The 23,512-nt window shown below is 34.6% G+C and overlaps 3 protein-coding genes across 3 annotated transcripts; 2 read left to right on the top strand and 1 right to left on the bottom strand.

The window, feature by feature from the left end:
• Window positions 1-621: 621 nt before the first annotated feature.
• Window positions 622-3,410, top strand: LOC140803584 (B3 domain-containing protein At2g36080-like). Its single transcript, XM_073159484.1, has 3 exons — window positions 622-1,672; window positions 2,350-2,522; window positions 3,050-3,410. The coding sequence occupies exons 1-3, from the start codon at window positions 877-879 to the stop codon at window positions 3,059-3,061; spliced, it is 981 nt and encodes a 326-aa protein (XP_073015585.1). The 5' UTR covers window positions 622-876; the 3' UTR covers window positions 3,062-3,410.
• A 3,960-nt stretch (window positions 3,411-7,370) lies between these two features.
• Window positions 7,371-9,998, top strand: LOC140842617 (protein trichome birefringence-like 8). The gene is made up of 4 exons (XM_073210637.1): window positions 7,371-7,836; window positions 8,494-8,883; window positions 9,188-9,346; window positions 9,482-9,998. The coding sequence occupies exons 1-4, from the start codon at window positions 7,493-7,495 to the stop codon at window positions 9,816-9,818; spliced, it is 1,230 nt and encodes a 409-aa protein (XP_073066738.1). The 5' UTR covers window positions 7,371-7,492; the 3' UTR covers window positions 9,819-9,998.
• LOC140842616 (uncharacterized) lies at window positions 9,436-23,418 on the bottom strand. Its single transcript, XM_073210636.1, has 18 exons — window positions 23,248-23,418; window positions 22,358-22,850; window positions 20,175-20,266; window positions 18,180-18,344; window positions 17,696-18,089; window positions 16,379-16,497; window positions 16,227-16,299; window positions 15,935-16,152; window positions 15,800-15,844; window positions 14,959-15,013; window positions 14,284-14,475; window positions 13,726-13,826; window positions 13,528-13,606; window positions 12,753-12,899; window positions 11,694-11,822; window positions 11,176-11,346; window positions 10,049-10,108; window positions 9,436-9,964 (listed from the first exon to the last, which is right to left on the bottom strand). Exons 1-18 carry the CDS (start codon window positions 23,286-23,288, stop codon window positions 9,863-9,865), a joined length of 2,676 nt encoding a protein of 891 aa, XP_073066737.1. The 5' UTR covers window positions 23,289-23,418; the 3' UTR covers window positions 9,436-9,862.
• Window positions 23,419-23,512: the final 94 nt, after the last annotated feature.

Genomic DNA, 23,512 nt, shown 5'->3' on the forward strand with positions numbered 1-23,512 from the left:
GTTCAAGTTTTAGATTTCGATCAACCGAGGTTTTCAAAATTTGTCTCATCTATATTAACTTTAATTTTTACATTATAACGGACATGACAAGTCATCGAAAATTGTTTATATATCACGTATACATTAGGACTTGAGAGAAAAAAAATATTCAAAATTAAAAATTAATATATATATATATATATATATATATATATATTATATATATATATATATATATATATTATATATATATTATAATATATATATATATAGATATATATATATATATATATATATATATGTATATATATATAAATATATATATATATATATATATATATATAGACCTGAAAAAATAACGACTAAAAAAATCATTTGTTTAAAATTCTACAGAAATTAAATATATATGCGCAAAAAACTTATCCTCGTAGTTTTAAAAAGTAACCTAAAAAAACCTAAAGCAGTAAAGAATATATATAAAATTCACCTGTTCCGCCAAATCACCTGTTAATCAACACACACATTCCAAGTCCTTCACAGGCTGGCCCCTAAGAAAAAAAAACCCTATTCCTTCACATCAAAAGTGAGAAAAAAAAAGGTTTACCCCACATGAGTAAGGAATTTATCAATTTTTTGCACTGAATATAATGATTGCTCCTCCAAAAAGACCTAATAAATGCGAAGGTGTACTGTGATATTTCTTCTTCCTCACCCTCCTTCCACTTATATATACATACATCTCCTACTTTCCTTCTTTCTTGCTCCATTTTCCCTTCTCTAATCTTCTTCTGCTGCTACAATTTTCTGCATCATATAAAACCCCTCCAGGCCCCCCCTTTTCTCCTCGCTTCTGCCTTTATTACTCCTGTTTTTAACAGTACTTTCACGCGTCATTAAATGTCTACAAACAACTACTCCTCAGACCAGTTCCCAGATTCCCACTTGTACTGCTCCTATGCACGCTGTTTGATGGAATCCTCTTCAGGTCATTCGAATCAGAAACCCAACTTTTTCTCAACCGCCGGTTACAGCTGGGCTACCGGAGGTGGTAGTGGTAGTGGTGGTGGTTCTACTGCTATGTTCAACCTCAACAATGAGGATGAAGAAGAATCGGGATGTGATCATGAACAGGTGAACATTAACGCGGATGATGGTGATGGGAGTAATTTGATGGGGATGGATCAATTTGTACGGGATGAGAGGGAACCTTTGTTCGAGAAGCCATTGACGCCAAGCGACGTGGGTAAGCTCAACCGTCTGGTTATACCTAAGCAGCACGCGGAGAGGTACTTCCCTATAAACGGCGGCGGCGGAGGAGGGGGTGATCCAGGGGAGAAGGGTTTTATATTGAGCTTCGAGGATGAGATTGGAAAAATATGGAGATTCCGGTACTCGTACTGGAGCAGCAGCCAGAGCTACGTGTTGACGAAAGGGTGGAGCCGATTCGTGAAGGAGAAAAAGCTTGATGCGGGAGATTTTGTCCTGTTTTCGCGCCACCGTGCTGACTGTGACCGCCTTTTCATAGGATGGAGGAAGAGAAACTCCGGCGAAGGGAGTAGCGTTGGACAGTTGGCAGGCGGCAGAGGTGGCGGGTTGAACCGAGCATTTTACCAGGGGAATCCATATCCGAACCAGCAGTATCAAGGTCTTTCTTCGCAGGCTCAACCATACCAACAAGACTGTCTTCCCGCAGGTATCATTTTATGTGGTCAAAGAAATTTATTTCGAAATAAAATCAAAATAATTTAAAATAATTTCGGAATTCTCTAATATTTTTTTATATATATATCTATCTTGATTTGAGACCAATGTGGTGCATTGATAGACGACCTGTGCTTTACGCATTTCAAATGCTGATTTTTTAATCTTTGAAAGCAGTCTTTATGTATTTTTAATATATTCTCTAAGTTTTGGATTTGAAAGATAAGTAATTGTTTTGAAATTTGACAACATATTGTGGGGTATTAAAATTTTGATACTATGCATGCTTGGGAATAGTTATTTTCACAAAAATAATTAAATAATTATACATACTCTTTTTTTTAACGTGGCATGAAATATAATATTCATATAATCATAATATGTACAAGTTCATTATTTTTCACTTTTTGTCTATAATCGTATATTTAATCATTTATGCATGTCACATTGCGCCTGTTATATTTATATATATATATATTTCTATCACATTTAATAGGTGAGTGACACCTCATCGGTACTCACATAGATGTGCACGATATGTGTTGCGCATCCAATGGGTGAGTGACATCTCATCGGTGCTCACAAAAGTGTACAACATATCAAAGCCTTCTATATCAAAGGATGTGATTATTATTAACGAATCAAGATTTCTGCATCTATATTTTCCAGGATCCGGTTCACAAAACCAAACAAGAGGAGGTGGGAATTCTAGGAGGGTGAGATTATTTGGCGTGAATTTGGAATGTCAAGCAGAAGAATCCGACCCGTCCACCCCAACAGATGGGTCGGGTCATGGTTCATATCCTCAAAGCCAAAATTACTCTCACCATCAAGATCACACGGTATATATTTTTTAAAAAAATACACCTTTAATTATTGAATTTATTTCTATTTTTTCCCTCAAAAAAAAAAATTAGAAAAGCCATAATTTAAATCATACATTATTGTTTTATTAAGGGAAAAAAAAACATTCAAAATACATCCAATCCATCTATGCCAGAAGATATAGGTTGTATGATATAAAGAGACAGATAACCTAATCATCAATCAGATAATTGAAAAAGGCAAATTTCTTATATATTATATCTTAAATACCTTTTTCCAAAGTATGAAGCATAGATGTGACCGGCTCTGGATGATTTTGCTGCTTCCCCTGAAGAAACAGATCCATAAGCTAAAAGTAGATTCATTTTACTGACTTTTAGGCAACTTTCAACCTAAATATTCATAGGCACCTGCACTGTATCTCCATTCTAATGTATTCTACAAATAAATATCTCATGCATCGAGCACATAAATTATTTCTATTGGACTTTTATAATAATGATTTTCTTGTTGAAAATTATTATCTTTTTTAAACGATTTGCAGGGATGGCCTTGACGGTGAGAGGCTTGCATGCTTGGAATCAATGAAGATGATGGATATATATCACCAAGGATTAAAGAAGATCTGGGAGATGGGACGTTCACATTCAACAATCCACGAATATTATATATTATATAATAATTTAAGTTTTTGTGGTTTTGTTTTGCAAAAGAAAACTTGAAAAAGAAAAGTGTAAAAAAAATCCCAGAATCTTTTTTTGTGGAAATTAATTATGAGATGGTACCACAAGAAATAAGAGCTGGCAGGAGGATATATTTATTTATATATTATATATTATGGTCCCCAGATGGAAGGAATGAAGAAAAAAAATGGTATGGTAGTAGATCTGGTGCTTCCTGAAATCATATTGTTTGTACAAATAAAAACATATATTTGTTATTTTCTAAATTAATACTGCAGTTATTCTGAACTCTGAGTTTCAGAATTTTCGTAGGAGAAGGGCCCTAATAATAATAATAATAATTTCTTCAGTAATTAATTCGATTTTTTTTTTATGTCATCTTACTTAAAAATACATCTTTATTTGATAATGATATGTTACTTTCAATGTAATATATATATACTATAAAAGGAAATTAATGTTATTTCTCTTTGTGGACTTAATTTGTCTTCATTAAATTCTTGTCTGGTTCGTGTCTAGTTAATAGTGAATATGCCTCATCGAATATTAAATACCATATTTAAAACTTATTTTTAATCTCTCGAAGTTTCACCGTTTTTTTCCCTACAATATACCACAATAATTATCACTTCTAAAAGACAAAAGATACACAAATTATAAACTTAATTTGAAAATATTCAAATAAATAAAAAGTAAAATATAAAAATATAAAAATTTTGGTATATGAAAATTGTAAATAAAAAAGTGTGTTATCGATGCATACAATGCCGTACCTCAGATTATTAGAGCTTGAATCGAACTTAAAAAATTGGACATCAAAATAATAAAGCAGAAACTTATGTGAGACGGTCTCACGGATCGTATTTTGTGAGACATATATCTTATTTGGGTCATCCATAAAAAAATATTATATTTTATGCTAAGGGTATTACTTTTTATTTTGAATATCGGTAGAGTTGACTTGTCTCACAGATAAAGATTCATGAGATCGTCTCACAAAAAACATACTCAAATAATAAAAGGCATTTCTTATTTTAATTAAAAAATAAATTTCAAAACTAAACTTATGATGTATATATATACATTAAATACTCAGAATGATTTTACATTCAAATGTAGCATGTACATATATGGCTAAAATCATTAAAATTATAACAAACTTAAAACTGAGATAATGATCAAATCAACCTACTTTCTTGAAATTTATCTATGTATGCACAACAAATTTCTGAGTTCAAAATCATTAACAATTTATAAAAAAAAATTAATGTCTTCACACAAAAAAATTAATTATTAGCATAATTTTTTTCCAATTAAATAACATATGTTTGTGTTTAAATAAATTATTTCATTTTAATGGATGTAGAAGCAATCTGAACTCATGTATCAAACGCATATTTATTATTAAAATAAAGTTTATGATCTTTTATAAAAATTTATCCGAACGGAACCAATGCTCAAAAAAAAAAAAAAAACGCTTTCTAGAAATCGAGAAATGTAAAATTCCGTCTCAACTTCTCCTCACAAAGAATTAAAGAAAGACAAAAACTTGTATGAGACGGTCTCACGGATCGTATTTGTGAGACGATCTCTTATTTGGGTCATCCATGAAAAAGTATTATTTTTTATGCTAATAGTATTACTTTTTATTATGAATATGGGTATGATTGAGCCGTCTCACAGATTAAGATCTGTGAGAAGGTCTCACATGAGACCCACTCTTAAAGAAATAAGTTTTTCACTACTTTATATACAAAAATAGTGGGTCTCATTTGAGACCATCTCGCGGATCTTAATCTGCGAGACGAGTCAACCCTACGGATATTCACAATAAAAATTAGTATTCTTACCGTTTGGTTCATAGTGTGAGATATATAGTACGGAGATAAGTAATATTTTGTAATAATAAATTAAATAGAAAATGATAGTTAATATAGTGTTTGATTTAATTGATTTGATTGATTAAATTTGAGATAATATGATATTACCATTTTGTCATTGTTGAAAATATTAATAGAATATTAGTAATATTATTTATTAAGGATAATATCGTAATTTTATATTATTGATTTGATTGATGTGAGATAAATTATTACGAATTTAATTGATGTGAGATAAATAATTAATACTTTGATTGATCGAGATAAACAATACTTATACAAAACAAGTGATATGATAGGACTATTTATATTAGTACTTACAAGTACTTGAACCAAACAGTACCTTAGCATAAAAAGTAATATTTTTTTATGGATGACCCAAATAAGAGATCTGTCTCACAAATACGACTCGTAAAACCGTCAACCGTCTCACACAAGTTTTTACCATACAAAAAATGCTTCTATTTAGCTTAAAAAAAATTATTTTATTTTATTTTAAAGAAAAAATACGCTTAAAAACCGAGGTTAATCAAATGTAGTTTTTTAACTCGTGACTTTTAGACACAAACTTTCCCTTAATTAATCAAATTAGAAGCAATGCAACATGATTTGCTGGCACTACATTAGGCCGATAGTTTATCCAATGTACAAACTGCGGATAGATACTGCTGCAGGTTCCCATAAAAGAAAATTGTAGAAGCAATGCAACATGCTATTTTTCCAAACAAATACAGCAAAAATAAGAAGGTTGCTGTACTTCTTAAAATCCCAAAAAAGAAGACCAAAACTTGATGGCCAATAGGTTGGGCTTTCGTTGATAGTTATTGAAATTGGCACGTTACCATCATTAAATTTAATATTCGACCATGTTAGGATATTGATGCGATCCGAGTGAATTATATTGAGTGAATATGATCGGAGCAATCCACCGGATCTGATAAGAGTTTTGTTTGAGAAGATGAGCAAGAGATATGACTTCAAATGTAACATGCAAATAAGGAAAGGAACTCGTGAATTGACGCCGGAAGGATGTCCGGCGTGACTACTCCGATGCTTAAGTCAGCAGGTGAAGATGAATGATAAAGTATGTATATGTAGGTGAATATAAGTGAATGCTCAAAATCCAGAATCTTTCAAATGAAATACATACATGCTATTTATAGGAGAAAATATCATGATTACTTTGTTTTATGTGCCCACTTACTACATAGGGTAACATAATTGTTCATATCCTACTTCTGACAACTTGTTCTGACACACCAACCCTGTGGTTCTGACAGCAATGATTGTCAAGCATAAAGTGTCTCATACTGATGCACTCGAGTGCAGTGCTACCTCCGAGGTAACTTGGGTAGAATGCCTCCCAAGAAATTTGTATGAGAGCCCGGGCTTCTGGTAACCCGAGAAGAAGATGTCTCGGACATCCACGCTTCTGAAGAATTTATCCTGTAGAATGATCCTGATCTCATATATATATATATATATATATATATATATATACACACACACTTATTTGTTATTCTTAGAGAGATCTTAGGATTTGAATCGCTCAATTCGAAGCAGCGGATTTCATTCCAATCTCCAAGATAAGAGCAATGGAAATCAAAACTTATAATTTACTTTTATTTAAATAGATAGAACAAATAAATTGATCAAATCCAAAACCTCATGACATTTTCAAACTTTATAATAATATAGTAGCCTCCAATTGGTCCGACCACGACTAGTATACATATTCAATGTAAAAGACTTGGAAGTTTTAAAATTATTAGACTTGCATCTTTGTTAATTGTCTCATATCGATTGGATAAATAATCTGAGAGTTGTATATATGGTCTTGGACAATCCTCCCCCCTTGAGCTAGCTTTTGGAGTTCGAGTTAGGTCTAAGTTCTAATCTTAACATGGTATCAGAGCCCGAGTTCTACCGTTATGTGTTGGACTGCCTATCATTTGGTCATCCGTTGTGTCCATAATTGGGTCATTTGTAAACTTCACGCTCCAGATGTTCATTCCTGGGCGTGAGAGGGGTGTTTTAATTGTCCCACGTCGTTTGGAGGATAAATAACCTGGTCTTGGACAGTCCTCCCCTTTAAGCTAGCTTTTGGGTTGAGTTAGATCCAAGTTTCAATATTAACTACGTGGACAAATTCAATGTAAAATTTGAAAGAAGAAAATCATATATTTAAGGAAAAAAGCATTATGCTCGATCGTTTGCACCGTATCTTCCCCTTAAATATATACGCCGGCAATCTGGTGAAATGTTTAGTTATAATGTTTTCTTTTTCCCAATAAAAATGACCTTAATTTTCACACTAAATCACATCCATAAATTCCTCCCTCTGATCCCTCCAACAAAATAGATCCTTTCAAGAACTCATCCCAACACGTATCCTTTCTTCTCCAATCCTCCAATTTATTCTCCATGCAGCAAAGACTAGGCTTTTTATCCCATCCAATGTTCAAGAAAGAATTAAGTCAACCCATATTATTTGTATCCTTAATCCTCACTTCCATTGTATGTTACAGATTCCTAGTCCCGCTGCAGCCAAATTATCTTTTCAAGGTTGATTTCTTATCCCAGATAATACCCGAAAAAACTTGTGATTATTCTTATGGGAAATGGGTTTGGGATGAAACTCAGCCCCAAAAAAGATACAATGAAGATTGCCCTTTCATGGATCCTGGATTCAGATGTCAAAGGAGTGGGAGAAAGGATTTGGATTACCAGAAATGGAGATGGCAACCCCAAGATTGCAATCTTCCAAGGTAAGCTTTTATATATATAGGCCACGCATGCCTGGATTGATAACTATTTCAAGGTTATGATTTTGAGCAATCTGCGAAAAGTCTTGGATTAAAAATTTTGATTTAGCTTCATCATATGATGCAACTTATGAATGTCAACGATATACATCATAGTTGCTTAAAAAAATATGTGCGACGATTATACCCAGGGGAGATTTTAGCTGTGATTTTTTTAGTTTTTGCACATCTTTTTAATAAATTATATTTTGCTCCTTTAATATACAAAAATATCATCCTTCAGATTATTAAAACCCTATATTCGATCACTAGTTATCTACCTTTTTAACTTAATGAAAGCTCTTAAAACTTAATCTTTTAATCAGTGCTTAAAACTTTTAATTTTTTTTAATGGATCTTGAATTCGAGACCTTGTCTTACACTTTGACATATTCATTTACTTGAATAGTACTTGTGGATATATTTTATTTCATACCATTGCACCACTTTAAAACATAAAAAAACTGTGTGTTTTAGAGTGATAAACTGTTTAATTTAAATTAATGATTTTCTAGGACAATGTAAGAGTCCTGATACTTCGATTTACTCTCTCGTGTGTTGAGGATAACCTAATGCATTTGTCCCATTATCTCAAAATTTCCAATCCAACATATGCTGCAGATTCGATGCGCATGACTTTCTCCGACATGGCCAGAACCGTCGGATAGTTTTCGCCGGGGACTCCATCGGAAGAAACCAATGGGAGTCTCTAATATGCATGTTGACACAAGGGGTTTCTAATATATCCAAAGTATACGAAGAATTTGGGAGCCCAATAACAAAACATAAAGGCTCTCTCTCAATCAAGTTCCAAGAATACAATCTCACTGTACAATACTACAGATTGCCTTATCTGGTAACGATCGGCCGGCCACCTAAGAATGCATCCAAAGAAGTCCGGGGAGTGATTCACATGGACAAATTGCACTGGTTTTCTGAGAAATGGGTCGGCGCTGATGTTCTTATATTCAATGCTGGTCATTGGTGGAATCAAGAGAAAACAGTAAACTCGTACGTAACAACCAAAAACCCATATTTTGCCCATGCAACTAATAATTAATAGGGGTATAAACAAATTGATTCGATCAAATACCACCTAATTTTCTCAATCAAATACTACCTATTTTTCTCACATTTAAGCTCGAGTTCAATTTTTTTTTTTTTCACTTACTCAAACCTCAAAACTTGGCTTCATGCCAATTCCGAAATGCGAATTTGAACCCTACTCTTTTGGTGCAAACTTAGCTATTGAGTTTTAATAATAAAGAAACTCGAATTATGATTAGTGTTTCTTATCATGTTTTTCCCCTACCAGGGGAATTTATTTCCAGGAAGGGGAGTATGTTAACATGACAATGGATGTGATGCAAGCTTTTCGGAGATCCCTCAATACATTGAAACTATGGGTGATGCAGAGTTTAGAGCCAGAAAAGAGTTATGTATTCTTACGCAGCTATTCACCAGTACATTACAGGTAAACTGTCAAAAACATTTCGGCGTATTAAATCTTCCATACATCTACAAGGTCATTTCGTTCATACATCTAAGAGGCAAATATCTACCTTGGCAATAAACAATGAGAACTTGAATATGACAAGTCAAATCACAGGAGCGGAGAATGGAACAAAGGTGGATATTGCAACACAAGTACAGAGCCGGAAACAGACTACAGAAAGCTGGAACCTGAGCCATTGAACAATGTATTTACATACGAGGTAGTCAAACAAATGAAAAGTGAAAAAAGAAGGGCCCATTTATTGAACATCACGTATTTGACAGAATTAAGAAAAGATGGACACCCATCTGGTAATCGCGAACCAGGTACACCAGAAAATGCTCCACAAGATTGCAGCCATTGGTGCCTACCTGGAGTTCCGGACACGTGGAATGAGCTTCTATATGCTGAACTGATGAAGATGGGATTTAGAACAAGGCCAACTACATAAAAAGATGACCGGTGCGGTATCGAAGGAAGGTGTGGTGAATTTGGCTATTCCTCGGAAGTCTCATTGAGGCTTCCCTCCTCCATTTCCTTCACTTTCTCCACCTTCCTCAAGAGGTCTAGCCTGTCATGTCCGTATGTGGAAGGTATCTACCAGGGACCAAATAAAATCTTTTCAGGTAGGGATTCTACGCTCTATTTAAAGAAACTATCGAAGGGTTCAATTATACATACCAATGATGGTACGTATCTTTGAATTGCAGCCAACATGGCAGCATGACCAACTGCCGTCACCTGTAGTATACATGCATCAGCAACAGCTCATTTGAAATCAAGTTCCAGGAGAAGAAAGCAAAGACCTTTGTATCTATGACCATGTAAACCATTTTACAAAACATGAAGTACTTTTTATTTTGACATGGTAAGTTCCCACACGAACATATCGCAATCAAGAAAGCAACTGCCGTAATCCCTTCACCAATTGATTTTACCTTTACCTTATGCAGCCAATTAAAAGGTAAAACTACTGAAAGTTGGTCATTACTCATTACACAGGCTTATCCTACTCGAAAGCAAAAAAGAAAAAAAAAAGTTTCATGGAATAGAAACAGGAGAATTTCCTTCCCAATCCATGTGCATAGTATCGTTAAAACAGGATGTGAGGAAGAATCATAGCCGAGAAGAGATGTACATACGCAAATATTAGATGAAGATTGAGCGAGAGGACCTACCATAGAGAAATCTATGTTTTAGAAGATCACAAAGACTCTACAAGACATGTGAAGGGATACCCGAACAATACTCAACAGCGAGAGCATGTACTTTAGTGCTACCTGAGGTGTTACTCATAAAATCTTCACCAGCCGGACTTTAATTGATCATAGCCCAAGAAATGTTTTAGGAATTGGCAATGATTAAAATGCTCCGCAAGTTGCATCACACTAGACATGACTCTTCCTTGACTAAGATCTGGTACTGTGATTTATAGTTGTGCAAGTAGTCAACCTAAATACTGAAGGTAGCAGAGAGGCTTTCTGGTATTCTATTATAAAATACATGCCCTTTAATACCCATTCTTAAATTTTCTATGAAATAAATATTTATTTTTTAATAGGAGGAAATAACCATTGTGTGCCCACTGAATGGTCAATCACACATTTAACTAACTCAAGCAATTATGCTTGATAGATTACAAATATAAGAGCCCAAACACAGCTATTCAGAAATAGACTGATGCAGTAGGCAGAGTATTATTGACAAAGTAGATTCACACAGATAAGGCCCCAACCTCACTCAACCAAAACAAGACAAGCATGACCCATGACAGAGGTATCATTAAACAAAAAGTCTTCCTTGCTTACCGGGAGGAGCATGAGAAAACCAATTGGAACCACTGATGCCAAATCAGTCAATGTCCTTCGGAGTGCCTGCTTTTCCTTTTCAGCTAATTCATCCCCTATTAGGCCCCGCCTAAGCAGGTCCGTGGCAGCAGCAACATCAACGGCTAGAAGCTGAGTGCCTTGCAGAACATCCTGCTCATGAACATCAAACTTTTTTAGACTAGAATAACGTGCATAGGGCAGAAAATATGCACTCAACATACATCCCCCAATGTGTTTTGTCAAACTTAAGCCACGGACAATATCTTGTTTCCTAATCCGTGGTAAAAGTATTGAGAAATTTCAGTAATACATCATTTGGATTTGAAGTCCAGAAATACCATTTCAGCTCACAAATGTAACGAGCAAGGCAGGTAAAGATTGTATTTTCTGGACTTTTTTTAGGAAAGGAAAAAAGGAAGCCAGTAATAAGAAAATCAGGCAAACCAAATGCGTGGTTAGGTTTATCAGTCAAAGATACAGGACGAAGAAATCATTACCGTGCTTGTTTCTTTCAGCTTATCCAGTGATTTATTAATAATACTTTCTTTCTTCTGAACCTGGTCCAATCTAGCTCCTCTAGAATCATTATTGTGTCTGAATGTGCCATCTTTCACCTGTGTTTCCTCCTGGATAAATGCAATTGATCGATTTCATCAACTAAACCAGGAACCTAAACGCTTGTTGATAAGAAAACATCTTAACTACACACCGGAAGAGATAGATAAAATAAACATCGGACCATATCATATCATATGCTTGGAAAAGGGCCTTAAGGCCTCTCATTCAAAACCAAAGATGTGGGTCACTAGAATAGAGATTATCACCAAACATTTATAATCTGCCACACGCACGATGCATTAAGAAAACACAGTTTGTGAACAGGGCTCTTTTTTCCTCTTTCTTGAATGGCTATAGCCCTTCAGTTGGGACAAATCTGTGTGATTTTTCTTTAAAAATAAGTAGAAATTAGAAACAGTGAACAAATCAAAAAACATACCTAAGGACTTCTGGTTTGGGCAAAGATGACATGCTTTTCATTAAGTAGCAGTTGCTAAAAAAAATCTGTCTGCCTAGTATTTGACAAGTTTGGAAGGTTGTTCAGACTGCTTCAAGCAGAAGTCTATCAAAATCATAATGCATATATGCCATATCTTTCACACAGACCAATTTTTTTCTTCTTGTTTCTTTAATTTTATGTTAAGTAGGCACTAAAGTATTAGATCTCACGCCACACTGATTAACCAGTCATGAGGTGAAACTACAGCTAAGATAAAAAATAAAATAAGTGAACTTTAAGGTATCAAAATGTAAATATCCTATTATTTTAAAGCAAGCAAAACCTAACTAATCATTTTAATACCAACTAAACTCCAAGACTTTTAACTCAGTATTGATTGCCCCAAAAGTTGGAGGGAACAAACACTACTGTTATGGAAGAGACATTATGTAGCATCAAGATTTAAATAAAGGAAAAATTTTAGGCAGAACATAGATATAACCGTTACAAATAGCCTATCATGGTCAATAATTATCCTGGAAGGAAAGTCAATATGTACCTCATATACACATCGATCGGTGCTTTCTTGAACACGTTTCTCAAGTTCCATCAATTCACTCCGTAATAGTTCAAAGCGCTGAATTTCTTTGGATTCTGAGTCCACTATTTCATTACTTGCAGTATCTTGTTCGAAGTACTCATCAATCTGCAGAGCAACCAAACAAGAAAGTTGGGACATCACTAACAAAGCAGTTTTTTTTCCAGAGACGCGTAATTACTTTTAAGTCAGAGAAGCATGAGTCAGTTGATGCCAGTAGTACATTGTCAAACTATAGTTCATACTTCTTAGAGGACAAGTAACCGCTTTGCAACCCTGATTTGACAGAATAAGATGCTTCTAAAATATGTGAATTTCTTTTGGATATGCTCTGGAGCCCAGTACATGGAAAGTGGTAAAGAGTTGCATGTCAAATGCAAATATAAACAATTTGCACACAAAGATTCCAAGGCTAAACCTAGTCCTGGAACATAAAATGGACATAGTGTCAGTAAAATAAAGAATATGTCATTTTGGGGTTAAATTATTTGATATTAAACCAACTGTCAGGGTTCAACGAAAGATCAAGCAAAATCTACAGATTCAGAAGTCTAATTTTTGCACTGCCGACAAAATCTACAGTTAACTGGTGACCTGCAGCACCAAGCAGGGAATAACAATCATAAAAAGTTTCAAATAAGTCACCAAACATTGAAAAAGATCTGGGAGCCATATAAAATCAAATGAAGAATACATCCACATATATGATTAGTTGCAGAATCAATGTCAGACATACATTTTCATTGGCAGATGAGGAGTTTGCGTTGGAGGATTTGGCTGGGCTTCCGACAAAGAAACTCCACAATCCATATGACCTGCCAAGGGAAAAAAAGAAAGATAAACACAAAATCCAGCAAGTTTACATAAATACAAAAAAAAGAAAAAAAAAAGAAAAGAAAAGAGGGCATAAAAGGTGATCTGAGAAGTCTCACACCTTCTGTTCCAATCAATTTCTACATTAGAATTATTTCTTTTTCCTCCGGAATATTGCCTATTCTCATCAGCTGAAGTTGCAGAGCTACAGACATCGTCACTCTAGTAGATCGAAACAGAAGAAATGGAAATTTACAAATCAAATTGAAAGATTGGTCCAAACATGATAAGGATAACAAAGTTACATGAACTGAGAAAATAATTTCAATCTAGCAGGAACTGAATATTTTCTGGGCTCTTCTACGTTTATAGATTTATGATACTAAAATTGCATTTGCGATTCTTAACACCTTAATATGATTGATATGTACATCAATCATTATTCATAGACCAGCCATTTAATCAAAAGAAGGAATATCCCAACTTTAGGCTTTGCCTCTATCCAAAAGCTTTCATTCCAAAACCGAAATCCTTGAAATAAGCGAAAAATATACCATCTGAACCAAATTGTGCGATCCATTCTTGGGGCAAACATACCAATGTCACAGAGGAGGCATTTATATCCGTATTTAAAAAAAAATTTGGTGGGCCAACACCCATAGACGATTTCAGCATATACCTGCTGGAGAGAAGCTTCCTTGGCCCTAAAAGATGCCGCAAGAAATTCAGCCTCTTTCTTCAGTCTCCGAATCCTTTCAAGGTCTGAACACGCAGCTTTCAAATGCTCCTTTCCAGAACTAGAGCTTGACACATGCAACTCCTGGAGTAATTCTTCAAGCCGTAAAAGAGCTCCTTCGACGCTCTCCAATGCCTAGGAGAAAATCCAAGACGTCAGTGCATAATCACAATTACTTTTTATAGTTCGAGCCCAAAATGTAGAATGATATGGCTCAAATACATAAATCAATAAACTATACACATCAGTGAAGCAAATAACTACGAAAACATAAAACTATCAGAAGCAGCAGTTTCCAACATGTCACAGTTCTTCTGATTCAAATTAATGCCAATTTTTAAAACATAGAAAAAAGGTATAGAGGATTTAGAAAAGCTCAAGTCGTGCAACGAGCAACAACGAACAAAAGAAGTTAATATCCACTCCAACTGTGGACCCCTTCACTAACATCACTTGTTAGTGCAAATGGTATTGAGATGTTTCCTCTACAACATATTAAAATATTAATATCAAGAATTCGTTTTAAACCACAAGCAAACAAAAAAGTCTAATCTCCACTGTTTATATCAGAGTAAAAATAAAAGTTTAAAGAGCGTCATCAGCACAGTTGCAGACTACCTTATCAAATGATTCAGATTCCTTAACAACCAGTGAATTCTCCCGTTCAACAATTCTGCACATAAATTCCAATAATTTAATAAAATAATTTTTTCCTTCAAACTGTTGATTCATGGAACATGCCTACTTTTGAAGTAAGAAAAAATAAGTTGACTATGAACTGGTGCCAGTTTAATCCATAACTGAATAAATTTAATTTTCACATTCCCCCATAACTTTTTGAATAAGGGTAAAACCATTGAAGACATTGAAGTTACAACTTTCTGTCCTCAATTCGAACTGATAACACATCCATAAATCGATCGAAACTTTCTATGGGGTTGTTGACTATCATATATGTAAGAGACAATAACAAAACTTAAAATAAAAATTCCATGATGCACAAAACTTCTATTTAAGACTTGTGAAAGTGTTTTATTTTTGAGTGGCAACAAAAGTACAGATTTAATTAAGCCAAAAAGTTCCATATAATCTAATCATCCGTCAAAGAATGATGCAATCAAGCCAATCTACTTATAGCTCCAGCTATAGATGTTGTGAGGAACCTCTGTATAAGCATGGCCATTTACAATGTCTTTCCAAAGAGTTATCTTTGTTCAGATGTTTAGCAGTTTTCTGAGAGCAATCTCTCGAACATATCATCTTACATGAAGAGCAATATGAACATCGTTGCCATTCAAAGTAGACACGTGTTTTTGCCACTATATAGCAAAGCTTCAAGAATGTAATTGCTGAGTTAGCAAGATAATTAAACATTGGAACTTCTTCTATTTCGAGTGCGCCAACACATTTAGAGAAAGAGAGAGGGTATCCCAGGATTTCTTTCCCTCCTTTAACTTACTTCTGTATTCCCAGTTCTTCCATACATGCTTTTAACTTCTTATGCCTGAGATAACAAACAAAGATGACATTATTTGTTCAAAGCATTGATTGGAAATTCCATATAATGAATTGGAAAGGTAATAAAATTGGATACCCTTTGGAGAGAAATCTCGTTGCCTTAATATTAGATGGATTCTCCAACCATTTACTGTACTTAATAAAGCTCTGGATCCAGTGAGAGCATACATCTAATACTACGGGAATAGCTTCGGTATTTGGCGGACTGTCTTTATGTTTGTTTTCGAAGGTGGGTTTGGAGGTACTGCTGCTACCAGGATAAAAAGGAAGCCAGTCCAGCTCTTCACACACAACCTGTCACACAAAGACTCTCTTAAGTTGTATGAATCATGCAACTTATCATCCCTCTGATTTTTATGCATGCTAACCTCAACATACAGTTGATAAGAACTTATTGCTGACAGCTGAGGATAGTATAAAACACTGCCACCAATGAGAAATCTGTTTCGAGAAGGGGTAAGGTAAAGAAATGTGAAATCATGAATCAACAATTTAAGTGAAAAGGAGTGCTTCAGCACACCGTATTAATCCTTCAATAGGCTCATCCATGTTTTCAAATCCATTAGCAAATAGAAATGACTGTGTGCTTCTTCCTAATGCAATGAAGAACCCAAACACAGCCAAATCCCTCTTCAAAACCTGCAATACAACAGAAAAAAAGGTTTACGATACCAGAATGGAACAATGAAACATATTTTGCAAAGTAAAAAAGGAGTTCGAAAGCCCCCCTTAAAACTATTCTATGAACAGGCACAAGGCTACTCCACTAACTTGGGAATGTAATTATGAGATTCACATTCAGTCATTCCACAGCCTCATAATTATCACGCATTCATAAAACTTGGAAAAGGCCACTCGCTAACCAATTAGAGACGTCAAGCCATATAAAATAGGTGGGTTGGGTTGCCAGATTCTTAACCCACCAAAATTGAGGGCTGGCCCACCAAATTAGACACAAAATTGGGTAGGTCCGTTGGGTTGTGCCGCTACTTAAAATAGGTGAGTTGGGTTGATAATTTCCTGACCCGCCAAAAACATCTCTATACCCAATGAAAGTAATTATGCGACTCAATATTCATACTTAATCTTCATAGTGTCATTGAATTGCTGGATGCTTCATCGCATAAATAATATTTCAATTGAGAACTGATATGGATAGCCAACATTTATGTAAGCCTTATTGAATTCTCAATCATATTTGATGATCATTGAACTAGTCCCAGTTATACATAAGGGTGCAAACGAACATAATCGAGCTAAATATTAAGACAATTTTAAGGCTCGAATAATATGTATTCGAGCTCGTTTCGAATATATAATATTTTAAAATTTTGCTCTAGTTCGCCTCGAATTAGAACTCACGTTGGAGTTTACCTTGAAAGATTCGAACATGTTTGCGAGTTATTCGTGATATTTCTCGAAAATAAATGATCGAAAGGTTCAAAATATATTTATTTACTGTATAGTTATATAAAACTCGTGAGCAGATCGAACAAAATAATTTGGATTTGAATTCAGCTCTAAAAAAAATTAGAACATAATCGAGTTCGGCTCGAATTCATAATTTCGATTGTGGATCAAATATTTTCGAGCATACTCGAAAATCTAGAGAGCTGATTCGATTCGTTCGCACCCAATCTATACTATTTGACAGGAAGGTCGAAAAAAGTTGAAGTTATAAAAATAACATTTTTCCCAAATAGTTCTAAAAACCTCGGATATGATAAATGTCTGCATATCGAAAAACTTTGTTCAAGTGTGGCATCAAATTCTATTAAATATAAACTTCAGCCATTTTAAAAATTATCGAAATACAAGGAATATAAAATAGGCTGACCTCAATACTTTCACAGGTAGTGAGTCTGGACCAAATTCTCTCCCGATCTATAGCTCGCTGCAGCTGCTTTTGTACTAGACCCACCCAAAATATGGTCTCTTCAGCATCAAACTCATTTTTCATTCTATAAGATGCAGCTCGAGGGCCAAAATGAACAAGAAATTCTCTATGCAGGCCAATTTCCTTTATTGAATTATAAGCTTGGCGAACAGGGACGAATTCAACCAACATGTCCATCAATCTACCACTTATGTCAGGAATAACAGAAAAGAATTGAGCACAAGAAACCTTTGTTGGTCCAAGTTTTGCAATTGATGCAATGCAACTAAGTGCAAGCATGAGAAGGGATATGTCATTTGAATTGCCTGCATTTGAGGATAAGTCTTTCCTGTACCTGAAAAGGAGTTAAAAACTCATAAATCCTTTCCACTGTTCTCACTTCTAATACGGATACATATAGGTGTTCATTGATACAAACACTTACACTGCAGTAGCAGCGGCAAAGCGTATATCATTTTCAAAATAACCAACAAAACTTGTCACCACAGTTGGTACTTGCTCTGACCAGAACCAGTCAAACACTGCAGCTTGTTTGGCTAACAACTTCTCTCTAATTACATTCTCTAAAGGAGCGGATTGACGAGATAAGCTACATTAAAACCATAATATAAACATTAAAATATCTTTATAAATATATAAAATGACAGGGAACTGAAAACTAGCTTGAAATCTTGTGAATTGAAGGAAAATAAAAATTGAGTAGTTACAAGATAAGGCCAAACAAATCACTTCTATCATCAAGCATGCAACAAAAATTCCACTATATCGTGCAATACACAAGGTCGACTGCAACACGCAAGGGATCATTGGTGTGTCAAACAAAGAAAAAATATGCAAAAAAGCGAAGTTATGAGAACCTGAACCATAGAAGAAAACATAAGAGAAAATCACCTCTTTCTATTTTTTTCATTAAATAATTGATTTATGATCTAGATAGATAAAAGGCTACATGGTTGTAAACAGAACAGAACTTTATTGACCATGACCACATCAATACCACCAACTTTTCTTGAAATATACCACCAGTACTAAAAAACAACGCAATCCACAATCCAAAAGTTATGATGGAATAAAATACAATTTTGTCCTGAATTTGTAGAAAATCCAAAGAGAAGAGATGTGTGTCACTGCGGCTGAAGTAAACTTACATCAGTCTAAGGCGTAGGCACAAGCTAAGGCGTTACAAAAGGAAATTTAACAACAAAAGGAAGACACTATAAATGTTCGCTTAAATCAATAGAAAAATATAGTCAAAATAACACGAACCTTTAACCACGGGTCCACGTGAAACATAAAAAATTTCCAGGTCAAATTAAATATGCTTGGCTGTTAATGCACGTTGATTGACAAAATAACAGTTTCTCCCAAGACCAACAATTCCACAAGCCAAAAAGTAACCCAGAAAAAGAAGAAAATTGAAAACAAGAAAAAGTGGTTAAAGTGAATCAACTCATTACAATTCTCTCTCTTTTACCTCAGTAGAAGAAATAACAAATACGTCAATTTTTTTCCTAAATTTTGTGTTTTTCTTTTTGGACCCCAGTCAGATTGTTTCCATAAGATTAACATGAAAATATATCTTCAAAAAAAGAACAGAGATTCTTTTCATCACTGACTATTCAAAGGTTACTTGTCTAATTATCATAAAGAAAAAAATGAAGTCCTAAAATAAGATTTTTAAGAAAAGTCCTAAAATAAGTGCTCTGATCACTGATGGGGTCAGAGTCGTCATGCACAGATCCAGCCCACTAAAGGCACATCTAGGGAATTTAACGGCTAACGGATGGAGATGCTAGTTACTTGATCAGATTGGAGTCTAGCTTGTTTAGTTTAGTTTTTTGGTTTACTACTTTTAAAATGAGGAAATCCATCACTATCCCATATGGATAAGCATGAGATAAGTTACAGGTTGAGGAGTTTTTGTTCTTGGGACTTTAAGTTATCGAATCGGTCCAAAAGTAGTGTGTGTACGGAATGATTTGGAATAATAAAAAACTAGAATTTTCTTCAAAAAATTTTTTTAAAAAGATCGAAAAGTTCCCTTTAACAAGTCTGGAATTATCTGAGAGATTGAGAGATTCTCTCCAACGAGCCTCAAATTCACAACCACAAACATAGATATAAAGGATATATAAATCACTCGAGGTAGGAAACATTCCTGAGATCAATGACTTCCCAGTAAACTGTCCCTAACACGATCCATAACGTGGAAACATAACAATAAGCTACCAGGTCAATCAGCGTTATCCCAGGGCAAAGATTCTAAATATAGCAATTAAAAAGATCGTAAGTAGCCAGAAGTCCAGGACCAAGATTCTAAATGAGTAATTAAAAGGCTAATAAATACCCAGAAGTCTTTGAAAAATCATCATCTGGTTAAAGCACTGCAAATGGTCTCTATGGTAAAATGAACTCGTACCTTCTTTGGACAAAAACATTGATATCTCTGTCTCTACCATCTCCTCGAGATGAAATCTCATTAGCTGCACGAAGAAGTGAATACACAGATGCCTGAAGAAAGTTATAAATAGTTAGTCTAACTAAACAAAAATTAAAGCCAAAAAAGAATAACAAACTGAATTTCTGACAAATTTTCAAAGCCAATTATAACCCCTCAATAGATTTTCTCCTTGTTCATAATAATGAGACGTTCTTGAAACAGATATGTGAGTTTCACAAAGATAACCTAATCAAAAAGTAAGGAAACTGGACATGAAAGTTTTTCAAAATAAATAACACATCATCCACAAAATTAAGGTCCATTTCTCAAACTTGGTTTGGATAACTTCCAGAGGACAAGTGTTACCACTACATCGATGTCATATATGTATTAGAATGTTAGAAACAATCCAAATGCAATAGATATACTCATATAAAGTGTATATCATAATGAAGCCAGGAATAGTACCAGTGAGCAAAAAAAGAAGAAGATTTTACTCTAATTGCGCGTAAATGTATTTACCCTCTCAAAATAATCTAATGAACAAGAAAACCTTTCATCTCTCAATTTTCACATAGGCAATATATCTTGAGAAACAGATGGTAAGTTTTCCGATAGTAAACCATCAGAAAAGTGCTCCAATAACAATGATTAAATTACTCGTTTTTGCAGCAATTGAGAATTCATATCTTGAAAACTGGAGTAATTCTACTCATTAATCTACTGATGTTTTAACGGATAAATTTCAAACCTTGGGTGATTCTTAAGAGAGGCATATATACTCATTTAAAGAAAGTATGACACGCAAATAAAAAGTACAACTCCCAAATGTGAATTTATGGTGGAACAGTAAATTTTAAGCCTCTATGTTGTAATGAGTCTACTAAAAAAAGGGAAGCTAAAAGAAACTCAAGAATGAATTATTTAACAGCTATTTATGTCCACATCTTGAGAGTTGATAATGTGAATGTTTTAGACAGTAACCAGTTAATTATATAAATCCAGGATTTAACAAACCAGCCCGACATATTCCTTTGATTCAGAACCCACTGAATACCAAAAGTTAGTTACCATGATCTCTTCAATACTATTATTAATATGAAATTCAAACACAAGGTAAATTAGTAGTATAAGCTCAAGAAAATCCACGACATTGACTGTTTGTGTACACCTTAATTAGTTGTTAAAGAAAAAACACTTGGAACAATTATTCAATTGTTTCCGGCTGATCCTGTTCACAAAGTCAAACAATCGTGTCCTTGCATATGAGGTAATAACATTCGTTAGGGGCGCAGAACCAGTAGAATTTTACTAAAAATTCATGCAGATTATGGTACAGTGCATCATGATGAATTTGCACCACTGCCCAGAGATATAAGCTACTCTTAACTAAGTATGTGATAATTTATTTTTCCTTTTCCTAAACCAGTAAAAGATTACTTTGTTTCCTCGCGACACAGTGGTTCAAAGACTACTGTTAGCTATTTAATCATTTGGTTTAAGATCTGTCCTAAATGCATCCCAGTAACAATGATTTTCATTAAAGAAAAACAAATTAGTCTTGAATAATGGTATGGCAAGGTAGCTTCCTGACTGCCTGAGTACGGTTTCGCTGGGCTAAAAAAAGTATCTCACTTACAGTTAACAATGCTGTTTACATAAGTTAGTTGAAGAAAGGACAAAAATTGTCAAAAGGGAACAAGTCATGTCTTAGCATCTGGATTTATTGCCGTCAAGAACTCTAATGGTTATGTTTTTCTATCACATAAATATATATTTCCAATTAACAGAAGTGTTGGTTATTGTCTTTTTGACTTCTGATTTCTATCTTATACCCTTTTGTATTGTTATACCAGCATGGCAAGTGACGAAACAGTTCAAACAGTGAATGTACGAAAATTGCACCCCAGTAAACTTATTTAACAAACTCAACAATTTCACCATGCCATTAATAAAATAAATTTATTTTGAACCGTATTTTGATAAAAGCGTGTCCTACTTCAGTGAATATACCCTAGTAAAGCACAACTTCGAGAGTTTCCAAAACCAGTCGAAAAGTTGAAATGTGGTATTCAGTTTTCCATGCTCCACACAACTGAATCATAGCAAAAAAGGAGGTTCATAAACCAACCTAGTAAGTTTCAATTACATTCCGCACCAACCTGATAAGATAGAACCTTAGCCCAAGCATTTTTGTCTACACCAAGCCAAGTAGCTGAGAACCAAGACATCTTTGATAAAGAGCTTTGTTCTGTGATAGCAAGTTCAAATATTCTCGCAGAATCATGTAATAACTGAACAAGTCCAGTGTTGTAGTCTTCATCCTGCAAGGACTGATTCAGTTTATATCTCATTTCCTCAACATCATCGCCGGTTCTCGCTTGGGAACTTCCATTGACAGTCACGCCATCATCAGCAGAAGCAAAAGGCTGAAGACAATCCATCCTTCTTAATTTATGAAAGATTCTAGAATGTTTTCTAAAATCTGGGAACCTGCAGCTAGGACTGAATTTGCTATTGTCCCAATGAAAATTCCTCTTGTGATGTTTCTTCCTCGTGTAACAACGATTAATTATAAGGTTATCCAATCTGGAGATCTTTCCATTGAAGTAATAAGCTCTAATGGGTTTGACTGAAGACCGTGAATTTGAACAGCTGCAAATTCCAAACAAAAAGATTGAGCAACAACCACAAATGCAAAAAAAAAAAAAAAAAAAAAAAACCTTCATCTGGAACTTCTATAACTAGTCAAGCAAGTAGCAAGTCTATAATTAGTAAAGAACGTAATTTGATAAGAACCAACGACACTGCCTCCTAGTTTCTGAGCACTAGACAGATTATTTCCGCTACAGACGATTTAATCTTAATAAAATGGAGACAGAAGTAACCTCCACAATAAGAAATCAACAAAGGGAGACCAACTTACAGAAACCAGAACCTAATCCAAACTGCATAAAACCTTACCACAAGAAATAAAAAAAAAAACACACACACAACGGAAAATATGTGCAGATTAATCCAAAAAAATGCAAACAAAAAATCAAGACATGACCTGGAAGAGACAAGATTCTGGTGGTGCGCGTTGATTGACATGGAACGTACTGGAATTCAACTTCAGCTCCAAAAAACAAATACGGAGTGGCTGGACTGAAATAGAAATGGTGGGGAAAAAAGTACGGGGAAATGGCGAGAAATGGAGATGGAGGATGATGACGCGGCGGGAGCGGTGTCTATCATGTCATATATACGTGGGAAGCCATTCGATCACATGATATGTTGGGCCTGACCCGTAGTGGAATCAGTCTTTTGGGCCCAGA

This window comes from Primulina eburnea, chromosome 10 (assembly GCF_022965805.1).
Source record: "Primulina eburnea isolate SZY01 chromosome 10, ASM2296580v1, whole genome shotgun sequence".
NCBI classification, from domain to species: domain Eukaryota; kingdom Viridiplantae; phylum Streptophyta; class Magnoliopsida; order Lamiales; family Gesneriaceae; genus Primulina; species Primulina eburnea.